We start from the raw sequence: 27333 nt of genomic DNA, 5'->3' as shown, positions 1-27333 counted from the left end.
GAGACCCCGTCTCTACTAAAAAAATATAGAAATTAGCTGGACAACTAAAAATATATATAGAAAAAATTGGCCAGGCATGGTGGCACATGCCTATAGTCCCAGCTACTCGGGAGGCTGAGGCAGGAACAGCCTGAGCAAGAGTGAGACCCTGTCTCTACTAAAAAAAAAAAAAAATATAGAAATTAGCTGGACAACTAAAAAAATACATACAAAAAATTAACTGGGCATGGTGGCGTGTGCCTGTAGTCCCAACTACTTGGGTGGCTGAGGCAGTAGGATCACTTGAGCCCAGGAATTTGAGGTTGCTGTAAGCTAGGCTGACGCCATGGCACTCTAGCCCGGGCAACAGAGTGAGACTCTGTCTCAAAAAAAAAAAAAAAAAGATTTGTTGGGTTGGACCAGATCAGCATTTAGTCCAGGAGTGATCCCTAGTAAGATGACAAGACCCTTTTGAGTACTGTGCCCAGTGTTCTATGAATGATGAGGTTTGCCGGTTGGCTGAAGGGAGTGGGCACTGTGTCTGGTCCTGTGAACACCAGGTACTGTTCCCTGCACTCCTTTCTGGTGGCACTTTCTCTGGACTCAGGTATTTTCCTGATCAGCATGCTACTGGATGCTAGAGGGGACCCTCTGTAAATGACCAGAGTCCTCATCGTGTGAGGGGAGAACTTGCTGAACTCGGTAAGTGAGGGCAATTGTAGGGCTCCCTCTTTTTTTCCCTTCCTGAGGATCACTTTCCTTTGTTGCCTGAAGTCACCGTCTTGAAAACCATTGTTTTCTGTATTTGTATGGTTTAAAAACAAATTATTTCCGTTGAGAGGTCACTGTTACTTCATGTAGGCCGGCAGTGGAAGTCTGAGCGTTGTTAGTGGTTTCCAGGCTATCGACATCCTCTACCCCTGGGGGCTGAGAGTCGGGTGGTTTTAAAGCTGCTCGTGGCTGTGCGCGCTGCTCGTGATTCACTGCCCGTACGGCGTGCTCTCGTGACTTTGAGTCCTCACTCATGTTGTCGGCCTGGAATGCATTTCCCTTTTGTACTGCATTTGTTTTCTTTTAAGACATATTGTTTCTTTTTTTTAATTAAAAAAAATACCTAGTCAAGAGCAGCCAAGGCAATTTTGAAGAAGAAGGGAGGCTTTGCCTTTCTTAATTTGGAGACTTAACATAAAGTTAGAGTATCCAGAACAGTACGGCATTGATGCAGAGACAGGTAAATAGATAATGGGACAAAATATAAAGTGTGATGTATGATGCCTTACAGATCGGGAATGTGTTCATTTCCTAATGCTGCTGTAACAAATCACCACAAACTTAGTGACTTAAAGCAATAGAAACTTTTTGTCTTACAATTCTGGAGATCAGAAGTCTAATGTGGGTCTCACAGGCTTAAATCAAGGTCTCAGCAGGGCTCTGTTCCTTCTAGGGGCTTTAGGGGAGAATCCGACTCCTTGCCTTTTAGCTGCTAGAGGCTGCCCATGTCCCTTGGCCCTGTACTCGACCTTCACAGGCAGTGGCGAGGCATCTTCACGTCTTTCCCTGATGCTGACCGTCTCGTCTCCCTTTTACTTACCAGGACTGTGGTGAGCATGTCAGACTCACTCAGATAGTTTCGGATAATCTCCCATCGCGAGGTCAGCTGATCAGCAACCTAATTCCCTTGGCAATGTAACATATTTGTAGGTTCTGGGGATCAGGGTGTGATATCTTGGGTTGGGGAGCAGTTATCATGCCTAGCACAGGGAGTGAGGATGGAGCGAGCTGTCGGTAGATGGTGCTGGCACGATGGCTTATCCATGTGGAAAACACAGATTTTAACCCCAATTTCATGTCATGTATAAAAAGAAATTCCAGATGGACTAAAAGCCAAAACTTTAGGAATTTTAGAAAATTATAGGATTAGAAGATTAGAAAGAAAGGTTATAGAAAGAGCTCCTCCAAATCAATAAAAAATAGATTAACAACAAGAAAGAAAAATGGGCAAAGATATGAAGAAGGAATTTATAGAGAAGAAACCAGATTAATCAATAAACATGAAAAAGTGCTCAGTTTCACTAGTAATCAGAGAAATGCAAAATAAAATGAGAAATCATTTTATACCCCTCATACTGGAAGACTCTAGCAACAGCGTGAAGGTTAACGAGGATGTGGTTAAAAAGAAGCCCTTCCCACTGTGGGTGGATGCGTATGGCCGCTTTAAAGAGCGATTTAGTCATGTTTGGCTGGTACCTTACAACCCAGAACTGCCATTTCTGGGCGCCTTAGCAAAGCACCAGTTCATACGTACAAGGAGACGTGGAGGAGGCTGTACATGACAATGCTTTTTAACAGTTAAAATTTGAGAACAGTCTACCAATGCTTCCCAGTCGGGGAATGGGTAAATAAGCTGATTTATTTGGACAGTGGGATGCTGAGTACCAGTTAAATGAACGAAGTAGATCTATACACGTCATTATGGATAAATCTTCACAACGTTATGTTGAAAGGCAAGTTCTGACAGGAAATGTACAATATGGTAGCATTAAGTAACGCTCAGAACACTCGCAGTGTTGCTCCTGAATGCGCTTACTCACGGAGAGACATCAGAGCAGTTACTTCCGTCTCCGTCCCTCGGGTTCCCCAGCTGTAAAATAGGATGGATTATAGACCTAAATATGAAAAACAAAACTTGAGAAATCTTAGACATCAGAGAATATTTCTATTGCCTTGAGTTAGGAAGGCTTTCTTAAACAAGATAGACAAAGCATAAACCAAAAAGAGAAAATTGAGAAATGTGAGTATATTAAAATATAAAGCTTTTGTATGAGAAAGGACTCTTAAAGAAGACAGAGCTCAGACTGAAAGATACTTGCAATACATATAACCATTAAAAACTAATTGAAAGAATTAGAAGATTAGAAAGAATAAAGATTATAGAAAGAGCTCCTCCAAATCAATAAGAAGTAGTCAACAGAAACAGAAATGGGCAAGGGACATCCGAAGATTATGGAGATCAATGAGTAAAGATGTGTCCAACTGATCCGGGCTGCCTGGCGTGGAGCAAAGGCTTAGCAAGTGCTATTGGCAATCATCATCATTGCTATTACTGTGCTACTGCTATCGTTCTCCCTCTGGTTGGTAGCACTGGTGGAAGTTACCACATGCATGCACCGCTTTCAGCCACCGATTCAATTAAACACAGATCCAAAATCTTACTGGAAGCCAGGTGGCCACCAGCGGAGGAGCAAATGCAGCACATCTCGGCGACCTTCTCTTGACCCCAGAGTCTTTGACAGGGTAAAACCAGCTGCCCCTGACAGTGTCCAGGAAGGCAGGTTTTCTGGGGCCAGAACACTCAGTGTTGGATATGCTTCTACCATTTTATGTTAGACGTTCTGCAGGCACTGAAGGGCGCACTGACTCGCTCAGATGGGGTTTGTTCAGGTGGGTCTCCTTTTCTTCCTCCTCCTCCATCCACTCAGCAAATTCTGAGTCTGTGATGTGCCAGGTAATTTATTAGTCTCCTGTCCTTGTGGAGCTTTAAAAAGAGGCCATAAACAAATGTCAGGAGGAAAAGGAATAGCGTACTGCTCTGGTGAGGATGTCGATGGTGGGGGAAGCTGCGCATGTGTGGGGACAGGCAGCATATGAGACCTCTCCGTGTCTTCTGCTCAGTATTGCTGTGAACCTAAAAAACTGCTCTGAAAATAAAGTCTATTAAAGAAGAGAATGAGGTAAGATAGAGAGGTAGTGAGTGACTTGTGGGGGCTTCACAGTTATGCCCTGATTTGATTGACTTGTGTTCAGGGTTTCTGTTCCTATTCCTGTTTCTGTAACCGAGCTTCGTCCATGGCAGAGGTCAGCAGACTTTTTCTCTAAAGGCCAAACAGTAAATATTTTAGGCTTTGTGGGCCAGATGATCTCTGTTACAGCCGATCTTCTCTGCTGGTGCACACCGAAAGCCACAGATGATAGATATGTCTATGAGTGAACGTGGCTGTGTTCCAATAAAACTTTATTGACACGCACAGAATGTGTGATTTGACCTGCGGGCCACATTTTGCAGACCCTTCCCTGGTCTGTAGCTTTCCTTTTTGTCACATCTTTATCAGGAGAAAGCTGTCCCTCTTTTTCTGTTTTTCTCTTTTTCTGATCCTGTCTTGCTGTGTTTCCCAGGTATGATATATCTGTTAAACTTTTCTTGTCCTTTCTTATGGAAACTTCCACTTATCCTTAAAGCCCAGCTCAAGGGTCTTATCCATGTCAGAGCTTTGTCTACAGCATCCCATGGCCCTTTCTAGATACTACTTTGTATTTTATGTAGTTGTGTATTGTCTACGTTCCTTCCTTCCCCCACTGTTCTTAGAGTGTGTCAGTCATGTTTGCTATAGTGACAAATAATCCCCAACTCTCAGTGGTTTAAAATAGAAAGGTTTATTTCTCACTCTGGCTGCATGTCTGTTGGGGTTGGTGGCAGATCCCAGGTGGCGCTTGTGGTCTGGAATGTTGCTGGGCTGCACCAGCACGAAAGGGAGGCCTCACGCAGATCTTGTTCCGTCAGTTAAGGCTCTGGCCCAGAAATGACACCCGTATCTTTGACCTCACTGGCTAAAGGCAGCCACATGCCCGCCCTCTCCCCCCCAGGGGGACTGGGAACTGCCCAACATATGCCCAGAAGGTGAAGAGGTGCTGACATTTGCGCCACACTGAAGACCGTCATAGGAGCGGCTCACAAGCGGGGATTGCGTTCTGTTCGTCTTCATGTTGCCCAGCAGAGTCCTGGCCCACAGCAGAGCATTCAGTACGCATTTGTAGAATTAATCAGAACTCTTTTGTGTACAGGGATAGAAAGCCAACGAAAAACAAGAGGGAATTTATTGGCTCGTGTGATGGAAAAGCCCAGAGGTAAGAGCTGATATTAGGTATGGCTCGATCCTGGTTCTCAAATGATGTCATTAAGGCTCCATCTGTCCGTCTGTCCCTCTGCCCTGTCCTCTTCCCTTAGAGCTCTCTTCTTCAGTGTTGACTTCCCTGCAGGTAGAGTCTCTCCATGTGGTGACCCCAGGAGCTCCGGGGTTGTCCTTGGGCTTAGGAATTCTAACAGAAAGTACTGGCTTCCCTCAGTTGTTCCAGTAGGAGCCTGAGATGGAGCCCCCTTGATCTGCTGTGTCCCTTGCCTTAACCCCATAACAACAGATGGGGATGGGGGTGAGGACAGTCGGTCCTGGGTCACACACCCTCTCTTGGTGTGGAGGCTGGGCCCTCTCTGACTGTGTGGCTGAGGGCTGGGAGGGCCATTCCGCAAAGGAAAGCCGTCGGAAGAGAGATGGATTCAGGCTGGGCGAGACCGGCAGATGTCGGTTGCCCCATGGGTTGAGGGGCCTGGTCTGGTTCCGAGTCCTGAGTCTTTCCCAACATTCTGCTGCTTTGATTGCAGGGTTGCATTTCATTTCTTCCTGCACTGTGCCAGCAGCGGGTGAGTAGACATGCCTGGTTCTGTCACTCTTCCTACTGTTTGAGAAGGACAGACAGATAAGAGCAATATGTCTTCCAGAAGCCCGTTGTCCAGACCTCTGGGCAGGAGGATGGGCCCCGGGAACAGTGATTGCAGGAGGCCAGATGTGTGTGGGCTCGAGTGAGTGCCGTTGAGTCGGGAGGGGGCCCCAAGCAGGGATCCCCACAGAGGCAGCTTGCTTTTGGGCTTGTGATTTTTCCTGTGATCCACTGCAGCAGGCGTCTTTCTGGATAACTGGCTGAGGGTTGTTGTTTTCCTGTGTGTAGGGCACACGAGCAGCAGTTTGACTTCTTAAGATGCAGAGCCATTGGGTACACACACTTTTTAGTTCTTTACCAAAAGATTTACTGTTACGTCCTTGGCAGAGAGGAATATACTTTGGTTACTGGAAGGACCAGGAATTGAACGGTTGTGCAAATGTGCTAGAGCAGCATAATCTATTTTTCAGTTACTGTTTGGGGACCAGCAAATCTACATGGATGGAACCTGATTTCATTTGGTTTATTTAATTTGGATTTATGGTTGCATTCGCGTCACGTTAACATGATCGCTTTCAGCCCAGGTTCCAAGCATTTGAAGACATTGCCTCCCAAGACCCAATATAAGAGACTTAAATATCCAATAGTGTTTAAGTTATGATGGAAACTTTTCATACTTCAGTATTTTACCACTTATATGGTTCCTTTGGAAATCTTAATGATATGTGGCTGTCACTTTAAGTGAGGTGCTTTGGCTCTCTGTTATGAATAACCCTTTTTATTTTTTCTATAAAATTGCAAGGGAGCAAAGGTACATTCATCACCTGCCATGGAAGAGTGTGATGGAGCCACTAGAGGGCGCCCAGGCTTTGTTTTCTGGAACTTCCCTGACCCATATTTTGCTTTTGAATGTCCTGGTGGTGTCAGATTTTTGGTTTGTTTGCCGTGTAGAAGGGGTCATTGCAAACATGTAATCGTGGCGTTTCCCAGAGTACGTGGAGTTAGATTCTTGCCGTGGTTGTGCCTGCTGTGCTGGTGGCCCTTCTGGAACGTTCTGACAGGCAGCTCCCTTGCCAGGAATCAGGTAATTCAGTAAATTATGCAGCAGAGGAGGAGAATCTAAGGCCACCAAGTAGCTTTTTGGTCACTCCTTCACCCAGTGAACGGAAGTTAGCGTGCAGGTTGTAAGGGGGCACTTTGCTGGAGAACGTTAGCAAGAGAGTGGGTCCGGGCAAGGCTTTGACAAGGGCGGTGACCCCCTTGGGAGGTGCCGGCAGGTCTGGAACTGTCCTACTCTACTTGGGCCCAAGTAACCGAGGCGGGGCAGCCCTGCGCCTCGGCTGCCGAGGTCGGACTCCTGCAGCACGGAGGCCAGCGCCACTGTCATCGAGGTGTCCCTTTGTCTCTTCTTAGATTTTGCTCATTTTCCCCATTCCTGTCATGGAAGTCTTAGGAAGAATGACTTTTACCCACAAATAGTTAGGAATAAAGGCCTTTCAAATGGGTTTGCTGCATGAATTCTCAGCGTCTGGAGTACCATTACATACTGACCCACCCTCTACTTTCCCGGCAACGATGGGAAGCTCCTTACGGCGGTCCCCGAAATCCCAGCCACTGCATTGCTAACTGCGCGGGTCCTTCCCTCCCCTTTCCTTTTGGGACCAGCTGTTTACCCCTCTCTGCGCCATGGCCACGCTCTATCTCCCATGGCCACACTCTACCTCCGAGTCTCCTGCCTTCGGCCCCAGTGGCTGTGAGTTGCTAAGCAACAGCCTCCCCCGCTGCCCCCTGGCTGGGCAGTTGGCTCAAGGAAGTGAGCACTGTCCTCCGTTAATGCTCCTCATTGAGCTGCCTGCCGACTCCCCTTTCCCGGTGGCAGCGAAGGCCCAGGAAGGCAGCTTGAAGGCGGCTCGCACTCTGGGGTGGGGGGCTCCGTGCTGCCTGCTGTGCAGGGCCACGTCCTGCTGGGGCAATTGGCTGCAAGGGGAGTGGTGCTGGGGGCGTCTGACTTTCTAGAAAGGACACTGTCAGCCTCCAAGCGTGTCTCTTGCTGTGCTGGGGGGCCTCTGCTCTCTCCAGCCTGGGAGGATGTCTCGATGAAGACCACTGCTCCCCTTTGTTTTAGCCGTTTACTTATCTTTAGATCTTTCTGTGGCCCTGGCATAGTGCAGGAGTCTGATAAAACATTTGTGGATAAATGAATCTGTGGACATAGGAAAGTAAAGGTGGTGAAAACACTGTCCTTCCTTTCTCCTCATTTCTATTTTTACTTTTTTATGGCAGCGTAACTTGTATATTGGAAAGTACGCAGCTCGAGGGGACAAGTAGCTGCTCAGTGAACCGTAGGTCTGGAGATAGACTCTGCGGCCCTGCACCCCGGAGCCCCCCTCGCATGGTCTGTGCTTTTAACCCGAAGGGGAAGTGACCCACCTCATGCCCCCGTCCCGTGCCCGTCCCCAGCCAAGATGAAGCATGGAAGCCCAGTGCCCTCTTCTCTTGGGAGAGCCAAGTGCCTGGGGAGCGGGCTCGGCTGGAGGGCTCCTTCCTCTGTTTTTGGCTGTGATTTTGGTGGTATTGTTACTCTGAGTTATAATGTTCATTTCTGTTCTTTACTCAATGTACGTGACGGTCTCCCTGGGGGTAGCCAGAGGAGGCTCGGGTGTGTTCTTGGGAATTCTCGCCGCGTGACCACATTTGAGCATTATTTTCTCACCATCTAGCTTTTGCCACTGGACACGTTGCAAACGCTGAGTGAGAAGCGTGGACTGGAAAAGTGTGCCCTCTCTCTTGAGTGTGGAACATTCTCGTTTGTGTGCTCCTACAGGTCCCCTCCAGGCAGAAGGCAGAGGACGTGTGGACACTCGGGTCTCTGTGAGCGGGTGGGACACATGGCTGCCTGGCTTGGGGTCAGAGGGCAGGCCTTGCCTTCCCGTGAGGCCTGCGCATCAGCCAAGGGGGGCTTCGGGCTGCTCGAAGCCAAACTGACAGAAGCGGAGTGGATGGCCGAGATTCGCTGACGGCGGTTCTCAGCAGTGGAGGCGGACTGGCGAGTAGCAGAGCATCGGGGAAGTGATCTTCTGACTGGCGGCAGAATCTGCCGCGTGGGAAATCTGTTTTCCTTTGTCTCAAGCAGTCAGGACGGAATGTTTCGGATCGCAGTTTGCTCTGGTGTCGTGGGAAACCACCGATGTAGTCCGTCCTTTCTCTCCTTGGGCCTGGCTCTGTCAGCTGAGGGCGTGCTGGCAACACCGTGTCTCAGAGCAGCACGGAAGAGCTCGTCTCTGAGTTTCCGTTCTCCTCTTTTTAACGTCCTGGCTATCTACCTGAAACCAGAGTCTGTTGGTGGCTTGGCCAGATGCCGATTCTACCTCCCAGCGCAGGAGCCCAGCCTTCTGCTGGCTGGCGTGTGAGTAGCGGCCTCATTGCTTGGGGAGGAGCAGCTGGAGCGGACAGCTGGAGCTGCTGAGAAATCTCATTTTTCGGTTTCTGTGCTGACTGGTGTTACTGGTGCAACCAGGAGCGTCTTCACCTTATTGTGACTCTTAAACTAAAACTTAATTTATTTTAAATTATACAGGTAGTATACGAATACGCGCTTACTAACACGTATAAAGGGTGCAGTTATAGCCACTTCACATTTCATACTGTTCTGTGGATGTCAGTGAATTTACCAGCATACTTGCGTACACGGGTGGCTTTCTTTCTTTTTTTTCTTCAGTGTTGTCAACCTGAAATAAACCACAGAGACCGACTCCCAGAGTTTATTTGGAATAGCAGGGGATTGCAGTCTGGGATATGCTTGCCGTATCAGACCATCGGTGCGTCCAAGGCAGTTGGGGCAAAGGGGAAGATTTTACAGACAAAAAGGAGAACGTAAGCTATTCTGAAACAAAGACCGCTGGTCACAGGGGGCTTGTTGCAGGAGTTGGCGTTAGCTCATTGGTGGAGACAGCCGTTGTTAGGCACACGTCCTGGTGCGAGGCGCTCATCTGGAAGACTGCGGTTTTGAGGAATTCCTTGCATAGTTGTCTCCTAGGCACCCGTGTGAGAGGGCCCCTCCTTCATGGCCTCCTGGCTCCGTCTTGTTGGGGTGTGACGTGAGTGACTCCATTTTGATGTGGATAGCTTCTGCAACGCAGATGGGATTGCAGTGTGCAAATGGTTTGTTAACTTGCTGTCTTGACTCTATGACTCAACTTGGCCACTTTCCTAGGTCAGCACACACAGGCCGACCTCCTCCCTTCCAGTTGCTGCTGTGCACCCATCGGATGTGCCAGGTTTTATTCAGGTGCTTCTGTTGTCAGGGGCACCTGCGTCGCTGCTGACGTTGTGCTGCCGCAGAGGGCCCGCGAGGACGTTCTTACATATGCCCTCGTGCGCATGTGTGTGTTGCTCCGTGGCTCAGTTTTGCTGGCCCGGAAAGTTCTCAGCCAGGCGTGTTCTTGGGCAGGAGTTGGGTTTCCCAGTGAGACTCCCATCGTGGCTTTGGGAGACTCTCGGAGGAAGGGAAGTGGGCGCTGTGTGGAGGACACGGTGGTCTCGGGCAGGACTGTTCGTGGGGTTTGAGAAGCAACTTAACCAAGGACTGCACACAGGACATTAGAACAAGAAGATGGAAATGGGGCATTTGGTGGTGTACTTTCTCTCAGCCTGTGCTTCGCTGGCGTACGTGGGTTTGGGCCCTCTCAGCCCTGGGCTCACCAGCAAGCGTCTTTTTAAATGGCGGCCAGAGACTTCTGTAGGCTGTTTTACTCTCTTAGAAGATAAAATTGCATGATAAGTCACGATATAAAGAATTACCTGAAAAAACATACCACGTGATACCGAAATTTGAGCCTATGGGGAGAAGAAAGTGCGTGTGAGAAGTCTTGATGTGCTTCGACGGCCTAACTTCTCACTCAGGTTTGACCCACCCGGGGGACGCACGGAGGGCGTGCGCCTAAGTGCCGGTTTCCTCTTCGTGGAGATAATGGAGCCATTCCCTGCAATTTTTCCTCATTACCAAAATCAGCCTGCGGAGTTTTCAGAGTCCCTGTTTAGGGTGGAAAGAGCTAGAATTCCGCCTGCTGCTTTCCTGTGTCATCTTTTAGGCTGTGTTTGAGGGGTGGGCATTGGGTTGCTGCATGGAGCTCTGACACTGTCTGCACAAGACGCTCAAGGAATCTGCGGAGAGGCACACAGCTTTCGTTGTTTTTTTGAGACAGGGTCTTGCTCTGTTGCCCAGGCTGGAGTGCAGTGGTGAGATCATAGCTCACTGCAATCTCCAAATCCTGGGCTCAAGTGATCCTCCTGCCTCAGCCTTCCAAGTAGCTGGGACTACAGATGTGCACCTCCACACCTGGCTAATTTTTCTATTTTTAACAGAGATAGGGTCTTGCTTTTGCTCAGGCTGGTCTTGAACTCTTGGCCTCCCAGAGTGCTAGGATTACAGGCATGAGCCACCACACCTGAACTGAGAACAGTTGGGTCTCAGCAGAATCTTCATCTACGCTTTGCTTCCAGCGCAATTATTTTTTTCTGGGGAAGTAACTTGCTAGATGATTTGCTAACTCCCACTAAAGGACAGCGTGAGCTCATTTCTAGAATCGAAGGCTTTTCTGATGAGAGTGTCTCAGAGTTCTTTGGAACCACGTTGACTTGGCTTGTTAGAAAGGAGCTGGGACTGGTGAGTGGGCACTGCCCAGGAGGTGGCTGGACCGTGCGCTGTGCCGTCGGCAGGGCGGTCGGATCATCTGAGGTATGGGGGTTCCCTCTGGCCCGGCTCCCACAGCCTTCCCTGTATCTCCACCCCCACCCTACCTGCAGGCCCTCAGCAGGGTGTCCACTGGATCCCTCAGCTGGGAAGGACCTGCAATGCGTTGTCAGGTGGATTCTGGAAGCAGCTGGAAGAGGCCTGGGCGGCGTGTTGGCTCTGGTGGTTACAGCAGCATGGGGTTTGGGGTGGTGCTTCCTGGATTCAGTTCCTCCTTGGTAGACAGCCTTTTTGTTGTTATTTTTGTTTTGTTGTGATTTAGATTAGAATAGGAAATGGGTGGGCATTCTCTACCCAGAGCACACAGGATTTGAAATCATGGATATCTGGGTTACTCATGTGATCGGCAGGTACTGAGTGCCTGCCCCGTGCTGTGTGCCATGGGGATTTGGGATTCCAGGTCTTGTGAGAGATTCCTTTGCTTGACATTCGTGGCAGACATGGGCCATGCAGGGACTCTGGCAGCAGAGGCCACAGGGGAGGGAGGGGGAGCCAGGGCAGACAGCTGGGACCAGGCTCATGGGCGAGCCCGGTGGCTGTGTGAGGGTGACAGAGGCGGGCAGGGCCGTGGACCCGGGACGGGTCCACGAGCCGCAGGACCCAGTTTCTCAGGACGTCCAGGTTATCCTGGAAGTCCAATGGGGGTGGGGTCTACTCCGGTGGACAGAGTCCTGTTGCCATGTAGGGGACTGTACTGAGCCAAGCAGGGTGTGGACGTGGGGGTTGGAGGTTGGGGCTATGGCCTCAGGGAAGCCAGGCAGGTCGCCTCACGGGGAGTGCCCAGGGCTCACACCCTGTGTTGGGCCTCCAGGTGGGCGAAGGTGGCCGTCAGCACGGCATGGGTCTAGCTGGGGCAGCGCCTGCTGTTGACGGGAGGGTGTGTCCATGGTGCATAGGGGCAGATGGCGGCGCTGGAATGACCGGAAGATGGTAGATGGCTGCGGATGCTTCAGGTCCATGTGGCCCAGGGAAGGGGGCATGAAAGCAGCCCAGACAAAGCCAGCACCCCCTCTGGGTCACCGTGCTGCTGCTGGGCTGGGCGGTGTAGGTGGTGCCCGTGGGCGGGGTCAGCTCAATCCCTTGTCATCTAGGTCAAAGGCTGTTCTCAGCCCCTTGCTCCAGGGGGGCCATGTAAAGCACTGGCCTCACCTCTTCCTGGTGGGCCTCCCAGTGCTGCCACGCCTGCACCTAGGTTAGGCAGGACTTGGGGGACAGGCTGAGTTAGCAGGCATTTGTGGGCGCGGGCCCTGCCGGCAGCGTCTGCTCTGAAGTTTCTTATTCAACAAAGTAGCAAGTCGGCCTGGGCTAGGGAACCACTAGATGAGGCAAACGGTGGACCCCACCTCTTCCTGGGCTGGCTGTGTGAGCTGATGAGAAGACTGAAAAGCACGTTAGAGAACTTAAGTGTCTGAAAAATTTCCTGTCCCGTTAAGGCCCAGGCTCAGTGAGACGGCAGGACCCGGACGCAGTGAGGTAGCGCGGAGCGAGGGGGCTGCTCGTCCTCACCGGCAGACTTAGCTCAGGTTCCACTCTCCCGAGCGACTTGGAGGGGCTGATGTTCGTCTCATTTGTACTCGCCAAGGGTTGCACCCTTGGCGACTGCCCACTGGGCCCCGACTACAGACGAGGTGGAGAAACGTGTCAAGGCCTGACTGCGCTGGGGTTCGGGGCTCCCTGCAGAGGCTGATGGACCCCACCAACACCAACACCCCCTGTGCTTCCTCCTAGGCCCACCAGCATCAGCACCCCACGGTCTCGCTGCCACCCAGGACTCACCCGTGGGACCAGGGGTAAGTCCCAGCCCAGCAGGGCCTACTTGAGAATTCCGAAGGAAAGTGCTGGAAAGTTCTGGGCACATGAAAATACCTTTGCACCTTTAAGGACAGTCGCCCTCCTCTTTGCTTCTGTGTGGCCAGGGAGGGACCCGCTGGGTGGCGAGACATGTTAGTCCCCTGTCTTGTCTGCACAGCCGTCCCTGCCATGGTAACCCAGAGCGCCAGCTGTGGGGGCAGCTCCCTGCTGTTGTTGGTGGCCCCCGGTTGCTGTTTGAAGCCTCGTTTCAGCACCTCCCTGGCAGTTTTGTCCAATAGTCGCGACTCTTCCAGGACTGAACAGCCTTTGTTTTTTTCTGAGAGACCCCAAGGTATGGTGCTAACTAACCCCTTTGCTCTCCCAGACAGACTCTGCCAGGAGAGGGCACCTGGCAGCCACCAGTGCCCAGAGCAGCCGGCCGCCAGGCACAGCTGGCCCCTGGGCCGAGCAGCTAGTGCTGGTGGAGACAGGGCCACAGCTGAAAGAGACACAACACGGTGACAATCGCGTGTCGGATAGTGAACCTCTCTGTGTGCTAGAATTTCCTGAGGAAGACGTTCTGGCGTGGCCGAGGCTGGCCAGCGGCTGTGCTGCGCTCCTGCTTGGCCTCCTCTGGAATCCTGAGTCACCCAAGGCCCTCGCCTGTGGCTCCAGGCTGGCTCTAGCTGTATGATTGTGGGCGAGGTCAGAGTTGGCTTGTGCCTCCTGATGGCTCTGCCTGCCAATATCAACTTGGAAATCGACTTTCTAGAAAAGTTGAGTAATTCGGTATCTAAGGCTGTCTCTAGGAAGCAGCTTGGAAACTGGATCACGAGTGAATATTATATTCACCTAAAAGCACCTGTCTATGGACATCTCCCAGGCTTCCCTGCCAGCCAATCCAGCATGTTCCCTGGTGCAGTTTCCACGACACCTTTTGGGGTGCGGGGGAAGACCTTCTCTTCTCCCTGAAGATGCTGCCAGGGTCCCCGTGACGTCACCCCCGCCCCATCCATGCCTCAGCACCTCTTCGTATACTGAGTCCTTCTCCGTGCCAGCACCTCCTTTGTGCCGACTGTCACTGTTGACAGTGAATATCCCAAGTGGCTGTGTGCTGGGAAACGAGTCCAGGTTGGAGACACGCGTCTTCAGTAGGGTGGGTCCCCATCCTTCCACGTCAGCCTTTTCATGGCAGCATCCGTCGTCCAGATATCCGTAGCATTTGTGGAAGGCTCACTGTATGCGGGTACCGTGCCAAGCCCTTGGCACGAGTTCTCGTTTAATTCTCACAGTAGTCCTGCAATCTAGGTACTACTGTTATCCCCATTTTACAGGTGAGGAGGCAGGCAAGAAGAGGTTCGCTGACTTGCCAGAGGGCACACAGTACCGAGATGGTGGAGTGCGGATTCCATCCCGCTCTCTGTCTGCAGAGCCGGTGCTGGCCGCCAGCGTGGTCCTTGCCTCCGCAGGGAGGTGCATTTGATGGGAACACAGGCGGCAGCACCCAAGGGGCCTTGGAGATATTCAGTCCAGGGATAGAAGTGAGAGAGGTCAAAGGCCCTTCCACCCCATAGCCTGAGAATCTTTCTCCTTTCTACTTGCTTTTCATTGGCGTTTTTTGTTTTTTTGACTTTGCAAATTGTTTTTTTTTTTTTTTTTAAGATTATGGTTGTTTTTAATGCATTAGTCTCTTAAATCATGTAAAACACAAAAGGTAGAGCTACAAGCCCTTGTTACAATAACACAAGTTCTATAACTGCTTATGTATTTACCTTGACTGAGCTCTTTATTCTTCATTTGACATTAGATAACCATCTAATGTTCTTTTTTTTTCAAATTCTATTACTCTCTTTAGCATTTCTTGCTAGTGCTAAAAACCTCTCTGCTCTTCTATATTTGGAAAAGTCATAATTTATTTCTTATTTTTGAAAAACAGTTTGCCAGATATGGGATTCTTAAAAAAGAATGGAGCATATGGGTCAAGTTAGCCAAACCTTAGAAATGAAGTCTCTCTCAGTTTCTGATTAGGGGGTGATTCCTATCTCAATTCCACACTGCTTGGTCAACCAACCTTTTGGTTACTTTTTCTTTATAATAATGCATTTCTGTGCTCATTAAAGCAAACCGTGTAAGAATGTTTAACTACATCTCAATTATTAGTTGGCATTAAATTCTGGGCAGTAGTCACTGTAGTTTCAAACTTCAGCATCGTATGATACAAATAAAAGTTTGTAATATGTACTAAAACATCTTGTAAATGGACTTAAAGGGCCACAGGTTATATATGATCATGGAGTCACACCCAATTAAAGTCCAAATTATAAGTGTTGTGCAAATTTTTATTAAGAAAATTTTTGAAGATACAAGGAAACAGAACATTTTGCCATACATGTACATTTGCGTTAAATATTTTAAAGTAATTTACTGACTTATTTCACCCCTTAATCCTGTAATCTTAGGAAAACAAGGGTATTTCTCTGCATAATCACAATGCCGTGACCACGCCAGACACAGCTGATCATTTCTTACTCTCACATGCCCATGCTGTATTCAATCCAGTTGTGACCAAAAGATATAACTGTTATGTTCAGAGATTCAAATAAGATCCGTCTTCACAACAGGTTTTGTCTTTTTTGATCTTTAAGAATCCTACTGCTCTCTTCCACTTCGCTTTTCCTTTTTGTCGTCTTTTTGACTAAAATACTGGGCTAGCTCTGGACTTGCCTAATGGCTTCTCACGGTGCCATTTATCCTGTTCTTTTATGTTTCATAAAAACCGGAAGTTAGGTGTAACGGCTCGATTGGACTCAAGCATTTCTGGAAAGAGTACGTGATACGTAATTCTGTGCACTTCACGCTGGGTCACCTCATGAGGCACGTAAGATCTGGGTGCTCCCTTCCCTGCGTGCTTTTCCTCGTTTGTAATATTTTTATTCAATTACTATGATCTGGAAGAGATCGCAGAATCACATCTCTATAATTAAAGGAAATTTAGAAGTGGTTCTAGGTTCCAGAGCAGCCGCTGACCAGGAGACTGCAGATGTCGCCCCCTTCTGTGGCTGGGTCCAGAGCTATGCTGCGTTTGGGTCAGCACGTGGGGGGCTTCGTGGGCCGACACCTCACCCAAGCTCTCTTTCCCTTCCAGTTGTCGCTCTCCCAGCTGGCGGCTTCCCCGCAGTCCCCAGCTCAGCGCCGCGCAGCCAGACCCGCTTCGCAGCAGCCAGACGGCTCTCCGCCCTCCCCAGCCCAGGCAGTAAGTGCATCCCCGCTCCTGCCCCACCTGCTACCCGAGAGTGGCTCCTCAACTCCTGACTTCTGTGCAAGTCTGTGATCTCTCGAGCAGTGCTGGTCCTCAGTTAGGGGATGGAGCCTGGGTGGGCTCTGTGATGTGGGCGGTGGGACGGGGTGGGGCTGGGGGTGGGGGAGCTGCTTACTTTCATGCCTCAGGTCGTTGCCATCATTCTGTCTCTTGAGCCCAAGGAAGAATGTGGCCTGTGAGTTCTTGCCACAGTGGTTGATTTTGATTTTGGTCTGCCTGAAAAAACCAAGTTCAACTGCCCCGATTCTCTGAAAGGCTGTACAGAGCTATAAACAGGGCCCGAGACAAGCCTCCAGCCCCCAGGTTGCTCCTTGCTGTCTGCAGCTGCAGGAGGACTAGTGGAGCTGCCGTCCAGGGTGCAGGCTGAGCTAATGGTTAGATAGCCCCGAGTTGCCACTGACCTTGGGTATTCATGTAGAGTTTGGTCTCAAAAGCTGGCTTTCTCACCTGCAAACTGCATCTCCATTCTTAACTGGAAATGTGTTGAGGAAAAATAGTTCCTTTTACTCATTCATTTTTTTTTTAATTCAAAAACACTTTTTTTCTGGAGACAGGGTCTCACTCTGTTGCCCAGGCTGGAGTGCAGTGGTGTGATCATAGCTCACTGTAACCTCAAACTCCTGAGCTCAAGCAATCCTCCCACCTCAGCCTCCCAAGTAGCTGGGACTACAGGCAGGTACCCCCACGCCTGGCTAATTTTTTAGTTTTTTATAGAGACAAGATCTCGCTAAGTTGCCCAGGCTGATCTTGAACTGCTGTCCTCAAGTGATCCTCCCCTCTCGGCCTTCCAAAGTGCTGGGATTACAGGCGTGAGCCACCGTGCCCGGCCCTATTTACTCATTGAAAACACTCATAGCACCATGCGTCTATCCAGCCTTATTGAAAACATGTCTGGGGCTCGTGTATTTGTGAAGAGCTTGCCTGCCGTTTTATCGCTGGCACCTGGGACATGGTGTGGGGTGACCTCCAGTTAAGCGATGTCCCTTTGAACTGGAACAGAAAGCTGGGGCACCAAGCTTGAAAGAGAGCAGTCCTGAGTCTCAGACAAGCTCGTCTGAGACTTGGGTCTCCTGCCGTGCGGGGTGGAAGGTGGAATAACAGCAAATGACCGGAACGTTCAGGGGATGCGGGAACGAGAGAAACGTCCGAACTCAGCAGCCCGGGCCTCGGTACACTGTTCATCTCTGAGTGTTGGGGAAGTTTCATCTTTCTGTTCTGTAAATATGTTGCGAGATTAATTTCTGTCTCAGGCATCAGACATGCCCCACGGTTCTGCACGGCTCATGAGGCTGGTGATCCCTTCCTCGTGGCCTCTGGACTCACAAACCAGGTTGCCACGTGAAGTACGGGACGCCCGTAAAACTTGAATTTCAGGTAAACAAGTATGTTTATCATAAGTATGTTCTAAATTTTGCGTGGAGCATACTTATACTAAAATTATTCATTGTTTACCTGAAGTTAAAATGTACCTGAACCTCCTGTATTTTTGTTGCCAAAGCTGGCAGCCCTGCAGAGACAGCTCCTCGGTAAGTCTCCTTGGATTTGAGCACTGTCGGTTGTCACAGGTCTGGATTTTGTTTGGCAGGCATTCCCGTTGGAGGGCAGCGTGTCTCACCTGGAAGCTGACCTGAGCCAGGCTCCCGTGGTCCTGGAAACATCAGTTGCTGAACAGTTACAGGAGCTGCCGTTCACGCCTTTGCACGCCCCTATTGTCGTGGGAGCCCAGACCAGGAGGTGAGGTGTGGCTCTGGGTGGGACTGGACCAGGCACATGCTGTGCGGTCAAACCGTGCGACTCCCTGGACAGCAGGCTTTCCGCAGAGCAACAGGCTGGCAGGCCCTGCCGCCTCCGCTGCCCGCCCCGCGGCAGCTGGCTGAGGGTCTTTCTGCTCCAGTTCAGGGAGCCAGCTCTCCAGAGCCTCCATGGCGCTGCTGCGGTCCTCTGGCTGCCCTGAGATTCTCGATGCCAGTCGGCAACCAGCCGAAGCTGTGAATCCTGCAGATCCGGTGGTGTTTAACCCTAAAAAGGAGGAATCAGATTGTCTACAGAGCAACGAAATAGTGCTACAGTTTCTTGCCTTCAGCAGGTAAATTCTTGAATATTATGTCTTTGTTACTCCATCTGGCTTTCACATTTCCTGTGTTGAAGAGGAGCTCTGATGTGGTTCTGACCCGGCAGAACTCTGTCTGTGTAGGTCTCACTAGACTAAGGAGTGCCATCTGTTCGTATTTTATTTTGGCGAGGACCCGCCCAAAGCCATTCTAATTACTATGAAACCTGCTTTGCCCGATCTTCTGTGGTCCTCAGTTAAAATGTGGACAGTGCGTGGCCCAATTCGCAGGTATTAATGTCACTTAAGGGCACAGCAAAGCTGTTCACGTTGGTGACTGTGGCAGCCTCTTTACCAGTGCCCTGGTGACTGCAGGCCAGGACTGTCTCCCTACATGAGTGCGCGTCAAAAACCCCAGGTTCCTGCCGTGGATACGTGATTAATTCAGAGCTGTTGTTGGATTCAGAGTGGCCCAGGACTCCCGAGGAACGTCATGGCCAAAGACTGTGTATTTCACCTTCCAGTTCTACCGCTTCCCACCTGCGACAACGCCACGACTGCAGCTGGTCAAGCTGGATGAGACTGGGAAGACCAGCTCTGGCTCCCTGTCCCATGTCCTCGTTCCCATCGGCAAAGATGGCTGCTTTGATGCTGGTAAGTGCCCATGCATGGTGAAGACGAGACATCCTGCGCTGAGCTTTGTGTGTACCTTGTAAGTTTTATTATTAAAAATTGTACCATGAAGAATCAGAGACACCAGTGTAATGAATCAGCGCACCAAGCACGCAGCCCGGATAGCGATCACCTACTTCCCATCCCAGTTTCCTCCCCGAAACCAGGCAAATCCCAGACATTATATAATTTCGTCTATAAATATTTTCTCATGTATACCTAAAAACTAAGGATCCTTTCTTAAAAAACATAAACTCAATAATATCCTACCTAGAAACTAACAATTATTAATATCATGAACTATGTTAAAAGTTCTTTAGTAACTTAATAAATTTCTTTTAATAGTTCAAAAATAAGGTCCATACGTGACAATGGAACAGTGTGAATTTTAGGTCTCCTTATGTAGTCTTTCTACATAGTTGCCGCCCCATCCCTAGTCTCTGCTTTTTCTTTTTAATTTATTTGTTGAAGAAGCTACATTGTAGCATGTGTCTGTCCTGTAGTCTGGATTTTGTTTTTGTATCCTGGGGTAATGTTTAAGGTGTTCGTTTATCTTCTCTTTTCCTGCAGATTGGGATGTAGATCTAGCTGTGTGACCAGGTGTGTGTTTTTTGGTTTTGGCGAGAATTTTTTTGTGGCTGGTGATATCATACCTCTGTGCTCTAACCTAATGTCTGCTTGCTCCGTTTTGTGTATATTGGCGGGCATTGTGACCGTTGCTTTATGGAGCCACTGTTTCATGTGAGGTGGCACAACGGTGACATTCAACTTCTAGGGCGCCTTTGTCAGCTGGAATGCTTCCATGACCAGAAACCTCCCTTAGCAACTAGCAAAGGTCATTAAGTATGAAATGTCCGATTTTCTTAAGTACTGAGTTTGACAGTTGATATCGCTGACATTTCCCTTTGACACTTCTTGTTTTGTTTTTATTGTGAAGGTACATCCTCATTCTTTCAAATGCATGGTTTGGCTTGTGATTATCTTTCAAATTTTTTTTAGAGCAATTTTTGTTGAAACCATGGATAAGCCAAAAATTCATGTTATTTTCAAATATGAGTTGTGTGGTGGAACTAATGCAGTGCAGACAACTTGAAATATCAACAAAGTGTTTGGGAAGGATGTGGCTAATGAACGCACAGTACGTTGATGGTTTGATAAATTCCGTTGTGATTATTTTAATCTTGAAAATGAGCCACATGGGTGACGCGAGACCAAGGTGCATAATGATGAGCTGAAAGCCGTCGCGGAAGCGAATCCATCTCAACCTACCAACCTACGCGTGAATTAGCAGCAAGGTTTGACATTACTATCCCAACAATATTGGACCATTTGAAACAAATCGGCGAGGGAAAGAAGCTGGATAGATGGGTTCCACTTGAATTAAATGAGCATCAGAAGAGAAATCATCTGGAAGCTTGCCTTTCTTTGCTGTCATGACATAAAGGCAAACCATTTCTACACCGTATTGTTGCATATGATGAAAAATGGATTCTTTTTGACAATTGCAAGCCTTCAGCACAATGATTGGATAAAGATGAAGTGCTGAAACACAGCCCCAAACTGAATATTCATCCAAAAAAGCTAATGGTGTCTGTTTGGTGGTCCAGCACTAGTATTCTCCACTACAGATTCATGAAACCTAGTCAATCAATTACAGCAGACGTCTACTGCAGCCAATTGGATGAAATGATGAGGATGCTTACAATTAAGCAGCCGAGATTGATCAATAGAGACAGGCCAATCCTCTTGTAAGACAACGCTTGACCACGTGTTACACAAACAATGCTGCTCAAACTACAGAGGCTGGACTTAGAATCTCTTTCTCATCCACCGTATTCACCAGACCTTGCATCAGCTGAGTACCACTTCTTTCAAGCTTTGGACTAGTTCTTGCAAGGAAAATACTCAATTCTCAACAAGCTTTGGAAAATACCTTTTTTGATTTCATTGCCACTCGCTCTCCAGGCTTCTTTGCTGCTGGCATAAACAAGCTAACGTTAAGATGGCAAAACTGTGTCTATAGTTTAGGTGCATACTTTGATTAATTGTACTGCTTCTTGTTTGAGATATGATAAACTAAGCTTTTGATTCAAAATAGGACACTTCCTATTTAATGACCTAATATTCGGTTGCCTTAAGGTACAGTTCATATGAGAAAGTCTGAATAATACTTGATTCTTCCCCCTTTATTTGCTAATTTACAAAATAATGCTGTGTTTTCCTAGCATCCTTCAAGGGTGGGGACCAATGACTTTTTTTGTCTTCTAGTATCTTTGTAGACTAATGGATAGAAACATACTTGACATGTTTTTGTGTTTATTGTTGGTCAGTTTTGCCGTCTTTGCTCGTAAGGAACTGAGCTGGGGTCTGAACCACTGCTGCCTCTTGACGTGGAAAGTGAAAAGTGGGAAAAGTTAAGTTAAAATATTGACCCCAAATGGAAGTAGTTCAACATTAGTATGAGACAAAAGAGACAAAAGGCAAATTTAGTGCTGGGGATAAAGGGTATTAAATAATAACCAAGAAAACGGTTCACTAGGAAAATAAATAATTCTGAATCTGTGAACTTCTAATATACATAGCCTCAAAATATAGAGGACAGCTTGATGAACTTATAAGGAGAAATTGAAAAACCCACAATCATTAGGAGATGATCAATTTCTGCAAATTTATAGATCAAGCAGAAACAAATTAATGAGGTAGTTATAAAATACAATTTAAAAAGATGATCTTAGAAAACCTGTGCATCCAATTTAGAGAATATGCATTAAATTTTAAGCATACCTTGAAACTTATAAGAACTGATCATTCTTATGTGTCACCCTACGCCAAGAGAACCAATATCAAATCAATTTTATGGCATTCTCTGGCCATAATGCCACAAGGTCAGAAGTCAGTCACTCCCTTCCCCATAAATACTCCAAACTGCTGCCTTTTTGGAATTTTAAAATATGCTTCTGATTATTCCATGGGTCAGTGAAAAAATCAAAATAGAAATGACTAATTATTTAAAACTGAATGACAAAATAATCTTGCATATTAAAACTTAGGCGATACAAGTAAACTAGTTATAGGAAAATTTGCAATTTTAAATGCCTATGTTGGGGAAGAAGAAAGTATCTTTTAAGATACCATTTTAATTGTTCGACTCAAGAAGTTTGGGGACAAAAAAACAGAACAAATCAAATAAGAGTAGAAGGAAGGAAACTTAAAATGAGTGTTAATGTTTGGAAGACAAAGAAACGCTAGAAGGGATCAGCTAAGTGGCTGGGCATGAGGGCAGCAGGTGGGACAGGTGGCACACCTTGTTTCCTATCCAAGGTCAGAATCAGTCGAGAGAGTCAGGTGGCGTGGATCGAAAGATCACTTTTTTTTATGATATATGTATTTATACCAAAGTGGTTGTGGGAGCAGTCCAAGAGCCAGCTGGCTTGTTGGCACCCACATCTGACGTGGATGGACTTTGATGCAGGCCGAGGTTGGCAGAGGACGGCAGCAGACCTTGTGCCCTGGAGCGAGCTCTTGCCTCCCTGTGCGCCTGGAAGCACATCTTGGACTCTAGCATCCTCTCCTGCAGGCAGATCTGAAAAGAAGAGAGTGAACTACTCTTGCCCCAAAAGGCACGTGCCTGGGCAGGGAGAGGGCACAGGAGGCCCCTGTGCATGGAGGCATGAAGCTATGGGCAGGACGTGCTCCTGCAACGTGTCCCGGTTTGGTTTTCTGAACTCCCTGGCCTTAACTGTTAAGTTTATAGCCAACCAGAGGTGCGGCCGTTGTCCTTGGGGGAGGAGACCCGTCACCACCAGGGCGGTCTGCAACCTTCCTGGGATCCTTTTTCCTAAGAGAACCACCTTTCCTTTGTCAATCTTCTGGGGACCTTTGGTAGACAGTGTGGCTTATGTCCCCAGAGTGCTGTAAAATGGATCAGAATAATGCATTGATTTCAAGGCTCCTCTGTCCCCTGCTGGAACTCATTACCTGTTCTGTTTCTCACTCCAAATTCTATGCTGTCATTTTATCCAGCGTAGGTTCCGCAGTGACATTAGACAATAGCGTTGACATCGTTCAATACAAAGGGCCAACCATCCAGAGATGCTCCTGACTTGAGTAGAAACCCCTTTCCGTGAAGAATTTCCCAGAGAGAAATTAAAGTCCCCAAATTAAATATCCTTGCAAATTGAAGTACAAAGAAATTAAACTCCAAAATCAAATTTGCTTATCGTTATGAATTAAAATTCCGAGTCTAAAATTCTTAGGTTAGAGTCCAAAAAACTAAAAGTTCATTTCACTTTATTATATAGCTGGGTCTCTGCCTGGGCAGAACCCGGCTTCCTTCAGCAGCTGCAGCCTGGGTGGGATCCTCCTTGGACGGGCAGGGTTTCTTGGGGCCGTAGAAGTTACATTGGTTCAGCACGGAGTCTCTCAGGAGCCTCACTTAAAGGATACTTTTTGTTGTTGAAATATAACATGTGTACAGTAAAGTGCACAGCTCTCAAGTGTATGGTGCCTTGATTTAAAAAGTATTAATAGATTATTTTTTAGAGTAGTTTTAGGTTTACATAAAAATTTAGTCCATCAGTGTTTAGTTTTGTAAGAAACCACCAAACTGTCCAAAGTGGTTGTGCTGTTTAACATTCCTACCAGCAGTGAGTGAGGGTTCCTCCTGCTCCACATCCTCGCCGGCATGTGGTGCTGTCGGTGTTTTGGATTTTAGCCTTTCTAGTAAGTGTGTAGTGGTATCTCCTTGTTTTAATTTGCAATTCTCTAATGGCATATGACGTTAAACACCTTTTCCCGTGTGCGTGTATGCCATCTTTGTATCTTCTCTCATGAGATGTGTGTTCAGACAGATACCTGAACATGTGTTTTTTTATATTTCGGATGCAAGTCTTTTATCAGATATGAGTTTTGCACATATTTTCTCCCAGTCTGTGACTTGTCTTTTTCATTCTCTTACCAGTATGTTTGGCAGAGCAGAGGTTTTTAATTTTAAGGAAAAGTCCTGCTCATCAGCTATTTCTTTGTGGATTGTCCTTGGTGTTTTACCTAAAAAGTCATCTCCAAACCTGAGGTCACTTGGATTTTGTTCTGTCATCTCTTAGGAGTTTTATAGTTTTGCATTCTACATTTAGGTCTATAATCCATTTTAAATTAATTTTTGTAGAAGGTATAATTTTTGCAAAGTGAGCACATCTGTGTAACTGCCCCCTACCCAGGTTGGGTCTTGGACTTTGTTGCGGGGGCCCCCTTGGCCCCCACGCCCTCTCCCCAGGGAATCGCTCTTCTGAATTCTGTCACTGTAGGTCAGTTCTGCCCATTGTTTTGAGCTTAAACAGGATCATATTTTGTGTACTCTTTTGGATCTAACTTCTTTTGCTCAATGTCAGGTCTCTGAGATTTATCCCTGTTGCAGTCTATAGCAGCAGTTTCTTCTTTTTCTTGGCTGTGTCGAAACCCAGTGTCTGGAGATTCCATGGTATATATCCATTCAAGTAGGCATTTGCGGTGTTTCTAGTTTTGGGCTCTTTTGAATACTGCTACGGACATTCTTCTGGTGCACGTGTGCACATGCGTGCCTGGGAATGAAATTGCTGGTCATGGGGTAGCACATGCTAGGTTTAACAGATTTGCCAAGCAGGTTTCCCCGTGCGTGTGCCAGCTTCCCTGTCCATCAGCAGTAGCTTGCAAGTCCGAACTGCTCCGTATCCTGCCAGCTATGTATATAATGGTTGCTGGTTTTGTTTCTTTCTTTTAACCAGCTTGGCGTGGAGGCAGTTCACTGTGGTTTGTGTTTCCTAATGATACTGAGCACCTTGCATGTGCCTCTTGGCCTTAAGGACATCTTTTTTTATGAGGTGCTTGTTCACGTCTTTTGCCCTTTTTAAAACTTCTGTTGTCTATATGTATGTGTGTTTGTGTGTGTGTGTTTTAATTTATAGGCATTCTTTATCCAGCTCACAAGTACTTGTTCAGATATTACAAATATCTTTTCCACTCTGTGGCCTGCCTTTCAACTTTGTTAATGGTGTCTTTGGATTAATGGTTGTTTTCCATTAAAGTTAAGTCTATTTATTAGTTTTTTCTTTAATGGGTAGATTTCCTAAGCTGGACATAAAAAGTAGTTTGTTTCTTGAAAATATGTTATCTTCTAGAAGCTTGCTTTATTTATTTATTCTTTTATATTCAGACCTAGAATCCATCTGGAACTGATTTCTGTGTGTCCTGTGAAGTGGAGATCGAGATTCATGACCATCATTTAAAGAGTCCAGAGAGTTAACAGAACATGCAAGATGTTAAAAGCACTGGCTCCGTACCCACCAAATTTAGAAAACAAGCCAATTTCTAGGCCTTGAATAGTTATCACAAGTAAAATCATGTTACCAGAATCCCACACTGACACTGTCAGAGATTCAGGGTGTCTGCGTGCGCGAGGACGGCGGGGACGAGCCCTGGGTTCAGCGGGGCTGTGCCATGGCTGTGTCCGGATGGCGGGTCTGCTCGTGGAGGCTGGGGTCTGAGACGCCGTTGTCTCCTTGGCAGAGCCCTTAGCGGGCTCGTCCCGAGGCCCTGTCGCGTTGGTCCGGGGGAGAAACTAAGGAACTGAAGCTTCTGGAACCCATGCCCCTTGGGCTTGAAGGATCCTCTGCCCCAGGCTCCCAGAGATGGTGGTTTTTCTCAGTTATTCGGTGTTCTGAGTTGTGAGTAGTGTTTCCTTTTTCTTGAGAAGAGGGATGTACCGCTGGTCCCTCACTTGCTGCTGACCCTGCCCCTTTTGGGGAGGTTCCGCTAAGTTTGTTGTGGTTTAATCTGCCTGTGTTGGTCCCCGTCCTCCACCACAGGCCCGTGCCACCATCCCTTTTTATTTCCTTTGCTTCCGGCCTGGACTTCTGTTTTTCCAACATGTTCCTCTTGGCGTTTTTGTTTTGTGGGGTCTTCCTCAGCGTCAGAGCTGAAGTCACTGAATTCTGGGTCAGCCAAGAGCATCTGTTATTCTAAAGCACTCTCCCTAGACCCCTCCCTGGGCTCTCCCGGCCGAGAGGCCTTCTTCCATCCGCCCCACCTCGTGTCCGCCTCTGGGCCGTCTAGGCGGCCTTGCCTGCCTCTTCCTGACAGAGTCTCATCTTTCCTGCGCCTTTTCCAAGAGCCCTCATCCCACGTGTCCCCACCTACAGAAATTGTGCTGGTGCTTTTTGAAATACTTGCTTTAACTATTTGTTTATCTTTTTTCACTCTGAATCATTTGAAAGTAAGTTGCGAACATGGCAACACTTTACCTCTAAATATGCACCCTGCATTTCTCAAAAATAAGGGTCTCCTTTTATACATGTGCAATTCTATTACCACATGTAAGATAATTAATATGAATGTCATAGTAAAATTTCCCCATTTATCCCCATGTGTATGTTTTTGATCTGGTTCATGTATTACATTCGTAATTATCTCTTTAATCTAGAATAGTCCCCTACATTCTTTTTCCAATGACGTTGACGTTTTGAAGAGACCAAGCGAGTTGTCTCACAGAATGTCCCGTGTTCGTGTTTATCTGGTTGTTTCCTCATGTTGTCGAGGGCTGAAGGCACAGTTTGCTCTGGGTTTTGGCGTGAACATCTCATCGTCAGGGCCGTGGTTCACATCCATCCCCTGAGGAGGCACGAATGTCAGACTGTCCCGATGCTACGATGCTCATTTGGTCACTGGCGAGGAATTCTCAGGGCCCTTCTTTGGCTGCTGTGTGCATCTGTTCCCTTCCAGCCCGTGTGACGCCCTGGCTGAGCTTGCGTGGGTCAGTTTATTGAGTTTTCAAAATGGTAATTTTTCTGTCATTTGCTCCTTCCTTATTAGCTGACATTCTCCTATTAAAAAAGAAGTGTCCCTTATCAACCAGGCTGGACTACATATACGTCCTCCGAAAAGAGAGGACACATGTTGAATACTCCCCTTTTGCTGCCCTTTGCAGAGTGAGAAGTTGGTGGGGTACTTACTCTAGCAGTGGCACTAGGGGTTTTAGGTGGCTGGGTTTTTTTGTGTTTGATTATCACTGTGATCTCTTGGATTGTTATTAATGTGTTGCATTGCATTCATCATTATTACTTTTCAGGGCACAAACTTGCTCTCGTTTGGCCAGTGGGAGCCCTTCCGGTGGGCACGTCCTCACTTCTGGGACGGCGCCGTGTCCCTGGCCGGTCTCGCGCTCCTCTGAGGAGCCGGGTCCTCCTGAGCGTGGAAGGCTTTTCAGCGACCTGGGTCTGGGCTGCTTTGATCCTGGGGCTCCTTGCTTTG

The 27333-nt window shown here is 47.9% G+C and overlaps 1 protein-coding gene across 1 annotated transcript in view; it reads left to right on the top strand.

Annotated features, from left to right (window-relative positions):
• NPHP4 (nephronophthisis 4) overlaps nucleotides 1-27333 on the top strand; it is a 116350-nt gene that overhangs the window by 60810 nt on the left and 28207 nt on the right. Inside the window, exons 11-15 of the mRNA XM_012657759.1 lie at nucleotides 12950-13011; nucleotides 16158-16265; nucleotides 17917-18065; nucleotides 18226-18417; nucleotides 18848-19035. Coding sequence (XP_012513213.1) covers nucleotides 12950-13011; nucleotides 16158-16265; nucleotides 17917-18065; nucleotides 18226-18417; nucleotides 18848-19035 — 699 coding nt within the window. The remainder of the gene's footprint in view (nucleotides 1-12949; nucleotides 13012-16157; nucleotides 16266-17916; nucleotides 18066-18225; nucleotides 18418-18847; nucleotides 19036-27333) is intronic.

This window comes from Propithecus coquereli, unplaced genomic scaffold, assembly GCF_000956105.1.
Source record: "Propithecus coquereli isolate 6110/MARCELLA unplaced genomic scaffold, Pcoq_1.0 Scaffold1152, whole genome shotgun sequence".
Lineage (NCBI taxonomy): Eukaryota > Metazoa > Chordata > Mammalia > Primates > Indriidae > Propithecus > Propithecus coquereli.
This window is presented reverse-complemented; position numbering and strand designations above follow the sequence as displayed.